This window comes from Helobdella robusta, assembly GCF_000326865.2.
Source record: "Helobdella robusta unplaced genomic scaffold HELROscaffold_58, whole genome shotgun sequence".
Lineage (NCBI taxonomy): Eukaryota > Metazoa > Annelida > Clitellata > Rhynchobdellida > Glossiphoniidae > Helobdella > Helobdella robusta.
In genome coordinates, this window is record NW_008705317.1 from 100298 (window position 1) to 110973 (window position 10676).

A 10676-nucleotide genomic window follows, 5' to 3' on the forward strand; every position below is an offset into this window, starting at 1 on the left:
ATGAGCGAAGGCCGTTATATTTATTCTAATTATATGTTAAAATCCTTAAAACGAGGTTAATTTGACTGCAAAATCCATGGCAAAATCTAATTTTTGTTGTCTAGTTTAATACTTGAATTTGTATTTAAAATTTTAGCAGTTTTTTGAAAACGAAGTAACTAGAACTCTAAAAATTATACAAATGTATTATAACTGCGTGAAGAGGAAAAAAATTAAATCTCAGGAAATAAAAACAGCAAATAATAGATAAAAATAATGACTAAAAACAGCAAATAATAGATAAACATAATAACTTTTTGTTATAATAGCGTTGAACTCAAACCAAATAATAACCGTTTCATTATTTTATTCAATATATATATATATATATATATGTATATATATATATAATATGCATATATGTATATATATGTATACGTTTATATATATATATTATATCTATATGATAAGCACCGTCTGAGACCGAACTGGTCAAGCAGGCGAACATTTCAGACACCTTTTCTTATTTAGTCTCTTTAAAACAACCTAAAATTCTCCACGTCACGAAGATTTTTCAATTTATTCAATTATTTTAACCGAATTTAAACATTTAATTATTTATTAAATTATTTATTAAATATGAACGAGTTAAGCAATCCGCTCAGAAAATTCAAATTGGTGTTTTTAGGAGAGCAGAGCGGTGAGTTTTTTGTGTTTGTTGGAGATCGCCAAAAAAAAATGAATGAGACATTTTAAAAAATTCTTAATCATGCTCAAAAATAATTTAATTAATTTTATCCATTTTGTTTTTTCTAATGTTTTAAATGTTCTTATTTTCAGTCGGTAAAACATCCATTATCACAAGGTTCATGTATGATAGCTTCGACAACACTTACCAGGCAATTAATTTAATTTTCTAGTAGTCTTTTTTCTTTCTTACACATGCTTGGATTAAGAGTTTTTGATATTTGAGTTTGTCTGTAAATTTTTAGATTCATCTAATTGTTTTACTATTAAATCAAAAGTTTTTTTTAATGATTTTATTTATAAGTTGTGTTGAATATTGAATTGAACTAATTAAATTTGGTAAAACGTGAGATAGGTACTCCTATGGTATCCTTCATGTTTACAAACAATCATAATGTACTTTTAATAAATTAACTCCACCCATTTTGAATTGTCTATTGCTTGACTATTTACCGCACTATTTATTTATTTATTTGCTTGACCAAATTGAAAATAATTTAATACAAGTTAATTCTTAGGTAAGTAATTTAATGTAAGTTAATTTTTAGGTAAGTTTTTTAGATCATTACTTGTCAAATATCAATGGCTTATGGACTGGTTAACAGGGTTAGGGTTAGGGCTTCCATTTTAAACAAAATTTTCAATCATTTCACAAATGATTGAAAATTTTAACCACTCCATATTTGTGAAATGATTGAAAATTTGTTAACCCCTAATTCTGTTAATCACTCCATAAGCCATTGATTGTTATCAAAACAGAAATTTACTCATATTTTAACTTCTTTTTATTTAATGTTCACTATTTCAACTATTTGACAAGTAATGATCTAAAAAACTTACCTAATTAAATTATTTTAAATTTGATATAAATAAATAATCAAGCGCTAAATAATTCAAAATGGGCAGAGTTAATTTATTAAAAGTACATTATGATTGTTTGTAAACATGGACGATACCATAGGAGTACCTATCTCCCGTTTTACCATTAAATTTATTATGATTTTTAACAATCTCAACTGATCAATAACTTTATTAATTTTTACAAATAAATTGGTTTATTAAATATTTAATTAAATTAAAGTTAAATTTTTTACTTCAGGCAACAATTGGTATAGATTTCCTATCAAAAACCATGTATCTGGAAGATAGAACTGTAAGTTAAGTTTATGACTCTCCACAAAATTCTCACATTACATTTTTTATTTGAAACATTAATCTTATTTTGTTGCTATTGATTAATCAGCTATTAATAATGTTAATAGGTAGTTGTTAGCTGAGCAGGTGTGGTTGAAATTGATGGTCTCTTTTATTTTCAGATTCGGCTACAATTGTGGGACACAGCTGGCCAGGAAAGATTTCGTAGTTTAATTCCATCTTACATCAGAGATTCATCAGTCGCTGTAGTTGTCTATGATATATCCAGTCAGTATTTACTAAACAATAATTATTAAAATGATGAATACTATTTTTTTTAGTTGGATTGGTCATACATTTTGTTATTTAGCTGCTTATAAATCTCACATTTAGAATTAAGTTTCTAGTTTAGAAGTTGTTTTGTGGCTAATGGAGTTCTTGACTTACATTACATAAATGCTTAATACACCCTTGTTTTATAATACTTTTTTGAGTTCAAATCAGCATTTCACAAATTATTCAAGAAAAACTAATTCTTTTGGATCATTTTATTCTTACTTTGAAGCCATTTATCATCTAACAGAGCATCTAATTGCACCAACTCTGGCATATTTGATGCCATTTCCCCACAGATGCAAATTCATTTTACCAGACATCGAAGTGGATTGATGATGTAAGGACGGAACGAGGCAGCGACGTACTCATCATGCTCGTCGGCAACAAAACTGATCTCTCTGATAAGAGGTTGGTGATGCAGCCATGTTATGATGCAGCCATTAATCCTCTGTGTTATTTTGTATTGTTAGCAGTATTTTTTCATGTCTTTCATCTGAAGCTATTTCAATTAGATGATTACAAAACGAGTATCTTTGTATACTTAGCTTATATTATTTATATCTATTTGATGATTTTTTTTATGTGATAATATTAACAATGATTAAATGGGCAAATGAATGATTGAATGAGTGATGAAAGCACCAAATGAATGAATGAATTAATGAATGAAGGATGAAACCACCAAAGGAATGAACGAATGACGAAACCATTAAATAAATGAATGAATAAACAGACAAGTGACGACAGAAGAAGGAGAGAAAAAAGCAAAGGAACTGAATGTCATGTTCATAGAAACAAGTGCCAAGGCAGGTTACAATGTTAAACAGGTTGGTTGGTTTGCTGATGGGGTTGTTTGTTTGTTGTTTGATTGAAAATTGGTTGATTGATTGGTTGATTGATTGAAAATTGGTTGATTGATTGATTGATTGATTGATTGATTGATTGATTGATTGATTGGTTGGCTGGTTGATTGGCTGCTTGGTAGATCTGGTATTTTTTGTAAATGGTTGATTGAGTTTTGTTGTCATTGTTATTAATCACACCATTCTCATCAGCTTATTCTAAATAGCAAGGAAATTTGTTTTCATAGGTATTGAACTATATATATTATATATTAACTACACGATATATGTCTATGTAGTTTGTATGTAGTTTCTTAGGAAATCACAGGTTTTTAGTCCATTATCTTATCAAAAACACAAATATACACACACATACATAGCCCAATTAACAACAAACACAGATATGTTATCTCACACACGCACACACACACACACACATTTATTATTTCTTACACAGGTAGACAACAGTAATTATATAATATACATAATTATGCAATTATCATCAGTAATTAAGGATGTTTTGTTAATGAAAACTATAAGACCTACACACACACACAAACACTTGCACACATAGTTATTTCGACGTGTGGCATCATCTTTGCCTGGTATGGATCAGATGGAACCGAAACAGAAAGATAGTATCTTTTTTGTGTGTCATTCACACACACACACACACACACACACACACATATATATATATATATATATATTGTTAGAATTGTTCAGTCATTTATGGTTTATGATCACTTTTTCATTCTTTTATCTCTTGAAAATTGGTACTATTTTGAAGAGATTGTAGTGTATAATTACTGCACCAGTGCAATATTTTGCTTCCAGGTTTGTTGTATGTAAGTTTATGTCTGAGTTTGTGTTTATTTGCATTTGTGTGTGTATGGTTTGTTATGCTTGCATGTGTGTGTGTGAACGTATGTGTGTGTGTGCGTGTCGGTGTGTGTGTCAGTGTGTTTACTTAAGTGTACTTGAGTCTGACTGATATCCTTAGGCCATTCATTGAGATATTTTAAAATTTATGAAACTACATGTGCAAGCGGCAAAATTTTCTTTGCTTGGCTCTGCGTAACATGGTAACATGGTTTTTTTTAACTCTATGGTCAGGGCATGTTATTAGCAGTTAGTAGTAATTGTAGTAGTGGCTGTAGTGGTAATTGTGGTAGTAATAGTGGGGATTGTAGTTTTCATAATTTTTGTATTTTCTCCATTTCCACGCTACTAAACTCTGCTAGTTGAAGGTGTTTAACAGGTTAGCGTGTGTGCATCAAGTTACAATCAAGTTACATTTTCGCAAATTTAGTTTAAATCGACATTTATGTAAAAATTAGGAAGTTGTTACTTTACGTGATCGTTTTATAAGTTTTGCTTCAATAATAGCTCGGGTGGTTGTTTGGTGAACCTAAATGTTATTACTCAATTTGTCAGAAGTTGAACGTAAAAACAAAAAAATAAAAAATGCGGATTAATATGAAAGAATCTTACATATATGAGACCTCAAGACAGAACATAATGTAAAAAATTTATTCAAATAAGTGAGAAATTCTAACTCTTCACATTAAAATTAGAAAAGTTTTTTTTTTAAATTTACAATTTTTGAAGTGTTTTTGCTATAGAAATAATTAGCCATTCAACGTTACTTTAGAATCTAGGTCTTTCTAAAGGATTTATAACAACATCAAATATATATAGTTAATGCAAATATGATGTTGATGTATGATAAATCTAAACCAGATAAATTTGAAGATAATGATAACATATTTTTCTCCAAATAAATCTTTCATCTTTTGAAAGTTAGGAAGTTTTAAATACTACAATTTTTAGATATTTAATAGTTTTAAAAAATATTAAAAAAATTATTATTTTTTAGAATTAATTTAGTAAAATTAATTTGACTGTCTTCATAAATGTTTGACAAATTACTTAATTTATTTTTATTTCTTAACACAAGTTTCTCATTTTAAAGGGGGGGCATGATAGTTCTTTAACGTTGTTGTAAAATTTTAGTGTTGTCTGTTCGATTATAATGCATGTTCTGCCTTTTTTTATTAATATTATTTGTCTTCTTATTTTTAAAAAATTCTATTTGACTTCTTTCAGAAAAAATTAAAATTTTGATGAATAGTTTTTTAAAATAATTTAAATTTATTAAAATACATGTTTATTTTATTTCTAACAATTGCCAACAATATTCTTATCTAGGCTAATTATTTTTTTATCTACGTATTACATATTGCTTTTTATTTTCTTAGTACTCATTCATCTTTCCTTTTTCTCATTCTCTCTCACTCCATCCATCTACTCAATCAATATCAATCAACGTTTGGTTTCAAGTGAAGAAAAACATTCTGCGATGTATCCATATCATATCCATATCCATATGTCCCTATCTATCTATATGATATCCAAATTAATATTTTAATGACATCTCCATCCATATGATATCCATGTTAATATCTATATATCTCTATTGATATCTTATATATATATATATATATATATATATATATATATATAGTTCAACTTGTTAACTCAACTACAAGTTGAATAATGCCGAAAACGCAGTGATCTTTATAAATAATTATATATATATATAAATGAGATAAACAAATTTATTTTGAATTTTAATAAACTAAACGTTCACCAAAAACTTGAGAAAAATCGAAAAAACGAACTACAAACATATTAACGCCTAACATTCGGTAGAATTTATAGAATATTGTAAAAATATATATATATATATATATATATATATATATATATATATCTGATATTGATATATGTGTAGTGTTAAACTGTTGTGATGAGTTTCCAATCACATCTTAGGCATAGGTATTTAATGTCTTGACATTTTTTGTTAACAAAATGTAATTTTCTGACTAGATAGATACCATCAGTGTGTAGAATGTAGTTTTAAAAATTTAACACTATTGCATGTTATGATCCTTAACACTACTAAACTCACTGCAAAACTACTACTGCTGCTGCACTGCACTGTGCCGCTACTGCTACTACTACTACATCTGCGACAACCACAACTACTACAACCACAACTACTGAAACGACCACAGTGTCAGAGATCGTCCTCAAAGATACGGCAGCAGAGCCACAGCCACAAAAAAGCTCTTGCTTTTGTTAATGCTGCTAATGATTGGATTGTATATTTTCCTCCTTAGTTTTATCGGTTTTTATTTTATAAATGTCTATTTTAATGTTGCATACGTAGTTCTGTTAATGTTTGTGTTGCATGTTCGGCTTGTTTAACTGTTGTTGTTTTGTTGATGTCATTTGATGTTGCTCTCGTTGTTTCTTGCATCTTTTTCCTGTTCTGTAACATTCTGTTGAGAAATTGAAATCAAAATAAATGAACATGTATTATTTTCATACGTTTGTTTCATCATGCGTTTGTTATTTTTACTCATGGATGTTCGACATTTCTATGTTTTTCTTTTGTTTTTCATTCGTTGTTCGTTTGCTTGTTTGTTCGTTTGCCTGTTTGTTCGTTCGTTCGTTTGTTTGTTTGCTATACATTCAAATTTCCAATTTCTTGAACTTGAATGAAGAACATTTAAATTATTTTACTTCTCTGCAATGTTAACAAGAATTGGTTTCATTTTGCTATATTGTATGCTGGTGTAGAATGAACGTGTGTTAATTGAAACAAATAATAGTAATAATAATAACATTAATATTATTATTATTAACCGATGTTTCTGGTTGAGATACTATGATGCTGTGATACTATGATACTATCCCACCTAACTTATACAGACAATCACATCAAAGACGGCATAATCGTTAATTACATTACATAATTACATTATTTTAGTAAATTGTTGCTCAGGTGTTATTAATTACATTATGGTTTGATGCTTAAATGGGTAATTTTTGGATGATGAATACACAGATTTGTTTGTGGAGAGAGAGAGAGAGAGAGAGAGAAACCATTACTAACATGAATGATTAAGTTGAGTCTGGATGAAGTTTGTACGTTCATTGTATGACTATGGTTATTTGAAATTGAAGATAGCTCTAATAAATGAAGAAAAAGGTTGAAATGCAACTCATTTGCATACATTTTGACAACATAAATGTATTACATAATGTTTGCACTATTTAAAGATGGTGGTGGTAATAAGGATGATGATGGTGACCGCCATTCACCTGTGAATTATCGTTCAATCCCCTCTATACCGATCACTGTGACGGATTTCAAAACTGAGAATGAATTTGAGACAGGAGAACTAAGTCTTTCAGTCAAAAATGTAGCTCAATTGTTTTTTATACGCTCGGCTGCGGGTTGGGATCTTAGGCGTATGATGTGTGTTTATACACCTGAGTGTTTCAGTGACATTCTTCATGTCGTCATCGGTATTAGGCTTCTATTTTAGCCTGCGTATCACTGTTTGCTTATCTGTCACTTCATTTAAAAAATTAAACTTGTAAGTTTCCTAGTTAAGATAGAAATTTGGTTTTTAGGCGTTATTTAAAATCTGTGGACAAGATTTTATATTTATGAGGGACGTCTTGTTCGTTGAGTTAAACCTGTGTTTTGTTATTGGAAGTTCTTTCTAATTGTAATATTTATAGAACAGTGTAGAACCGCGATAAACATTGCATTGAGCCTCACTGTACAGAGCCTCACTGTCGCCTACTTCAGAAGCGCTCTAGGCAAGGCCTAATAACCTCTGTATTTTCTATCTTGGTTTGTACCTTCCTGACTCTATCCTTTGTTTAAAGGATATAATTTGTAATAAAGATAGATATAGATAACGTTGTGGTGATCATTCCTCTCTTGGCTCTATGTGATGTCATGAATAACACTATAGCGTTTTTGTTCGCCGTCTTTTAGTGAGTCTTACAAATGCAGCCAGAAAGTGATTGTTATTGGTGTTGCACCTTATACATATCGGGACGTTTTTATTTCTGTTTAATAATTATAGAATATAAGTTATTGATTAAATTATCGTTATTTTTATTAATCACAATTTAGTAACGATGTGGTGCTTGTGTCTTGTGTGTGTGTGTGTGATTTTAAATGTAAAATTATAATTGAATATAGACATATATGTATTTGTTTCTATGTGTCTGTTAGAATGAGATCAATATAATTGTTTGCACGTTTTGTTATCTGTATATATAACGCTCGAGCGATAAAACGTTACTTTATTGTTAGTTTTTCATGAATTGTTTGATCGATTTTTTATCTTTTTTAAATTTATGGGACATTTAAATCATTTATTAGACAACTTTGGTTTAGAATTTATTTGCTGTACATGTTTTAAGTGGATGTTTAGCCTAAACTTAAACACAAACGTCACTATGATGGCCGTGTACTTTTCCTATTTTGTTCTTTTTACTGTCTTTGGTTCAATTTTGAATTAATTTAATAGTAGATTTCTAATACATTTGTACTGATGGACGTATTGTCTTGGTTGTCTTTGCATGTTAATAAATTCATTTAAAACTTAAAATTCCCTTTTTTTTAATTTGACATTAACAACTTATTTAGTTTATATATATAACAACTTAATTGTTATACATACGTACGGTATGCGTTAAAATATAACAATTAAGCTTTTTTAAATTCTTCAAAGGCTGAGAAAAGGTAAACTCGTGACCTCATAATGTTAGGTCAGTTCAGATTGTTGGATCACATTTTGAGCTTCAAAAAAAGATGAAAAATATAATTCTTTTATTTTAATCCATTCTATTTGTGAATAAAATGGATTAAAAAAAATTTTGTTATTAATCTTCTTCCATTGGCGCGTATTTTAATTTAAAGTTAATAGTAGTTGTATTTTGGGATGTTTCCTTAACTCTGCTGTTATCTCCTTCTCCATCGCCGCCAGTTGAATTGACGCCGAAGCAACCGTCGATAGCGCTACACACAAGCCAGACCTCGTCCTGTCCCTGCTAACTCAATTTTATTCGTTCATTCATTCATTCATTTACTCAATCATTCATTGAATCACTCAAATGAATTTATTTACCATTGGATGTTTGTAAGCTGTTTAGTTAATTTATTTTTATAAATTTTCCTTTGTTCCAGTTTGAATTTGTTGAGACCTTTGTATTGCATTTGGTTACAGTATCGATCATTTCTCCCATCAATATTAATCATGTTTTTTTAAAAAGTTTTTTAAGAAATTTTTTATCATGTTTTTAATTTATCGGAAACATTTTTTTTTTCATTTTTAAGTTTGGAATATTTGAATTATGTTAATAAATAAAATAGGTTTTCAATCCATTTATTTGCCGTTTATCTTTTAAGTTTAAAAACCTCCCTAAAATATGGTTGTAAGTATCCAGATAAAAATGATATACAAAGGATATCGAAGTATCCGGATAAAATGATGGTGTAATATGCAAATGATATCAAAATTTCCATATTAGCATTGAAAAGTGTGCCATCTGCTTGGGTTTTCGGCATTTTTCTTTAGGACTGATTTTACCATTCTGGTAGTTGCTGGATATCGGTGTGTCTGTAGCCAGCTGGATTTGGAGAACGTAATTTTGCACGCGTGTGTGTTTACTGGAAAATGACAATTTTAATGCTATTTCATAATTAGTTGCCTTTTTTATAAACTTTTACGTTTTCATGACTTGCTTAGTTCGGTTAAAAAATTTTTTTCAAATATCAAACATTTACGTTTCTAAAGCAGATTAACTTACTATTGGTTTGCCGACATCTTAATTTTTCTCAGTTTCCTTCATTTCACTTTCATATTTTTCAGTTCTACCCTTGGTTCTTTTCACTTCAAAAAGAAATAGCCAATGGTTGCACGTACAACGAGTTCATCGTTTGTCTTGCGGTGTATATTTTCATATAGAGAGCTGTATTTATCTATGACATTTACTGTTATTCGCATTTTAATGTTACTAGGTAAATATTAAACGCTTTGTGAAATGTGTTTATTCACTTTACAACATTATGTTGATATCATTTTGGCACTTCCCGATCTAATCTCAAGCAATCTCACGTACAAGATTTTTCAATTTTATCACCTTAATCTAGGTTATATTTTTAATTACTTGAAAATTTAATTATTGTTAAGCCTGTGGAGGGCTATAACTATTACAATTTTGTGTTAATTAGTAAATAGAAATTATTTATATCCATAAATTTTGAATAAAATAACCTTAAATGAGGTTTTCAGTGTATATAAGAAGTTTGGTTTTACGTTTGTGAATAACTTTGTTATAAATGACATCTGAAATTTATTTAATTATCGCTTAAAGTTCATGTATCGATATGTGTTTATATTTATTCCGCTTGCTTCTAATATTTCAGCTCATAATAGGCAATATGGTTGTGTTAAAATCGAATTTTCGCACTCATTTGCCGTATTAACTTTAGTGCAATTTCATTACTCTTTAAAAAATAAATTTAATATTTACTATAATTACCTATAATTTACCTATAATAATAATAATAATTATAATTTATATAATTATATTAAACCATAAATGTAGATGGATGTTTTTTAATTAGTATGAAACATGAAATCGTCTGAATGCGGATTTGAAGTTTCATCTGCTTCTATTTTTGATATTTTTCATTATGCTTCTTAGGATTATTTCATCCTGATTCACGCTAAATGATTGACTTTTCTCTATTTGATTATT

At 28.8% G+C, this 10676-nt stretch overlaps 1 protein-coding gene across 1 annotated transcript; it reads left to right on the plus strand.

Annotated features, from left to right (window-relative positions):
* Positions 1 to 618: 618 nt before the first annotated feature.
* HELRODRAFT_157741 (hypothetical protein) lies at positions 619 to 8967 on the plus strand (the record flags this gene model as incomplete). Its single annotated transcript, XM_009028732.1, has 10 exons — positions 619 to 679; positions 820 to 850; position 936; positions 1826 to 1879; positions 2043 to 2148; positions 2493 to 2604; positions 2930 to 3023; positions 3613 to 3643; positions 4155 to 4159; positions 8917 to 8967. The coding sequence occupies 10 exons, from the start codon at positions 619 to 621 to the stop codon at positions 8965 to 8967; spliced, it is 546 nt and encodes a 181-aa protein (XP_009026980.1).
* Positions 8968 to 10676: the final 1709 nt, after the last annotated feature.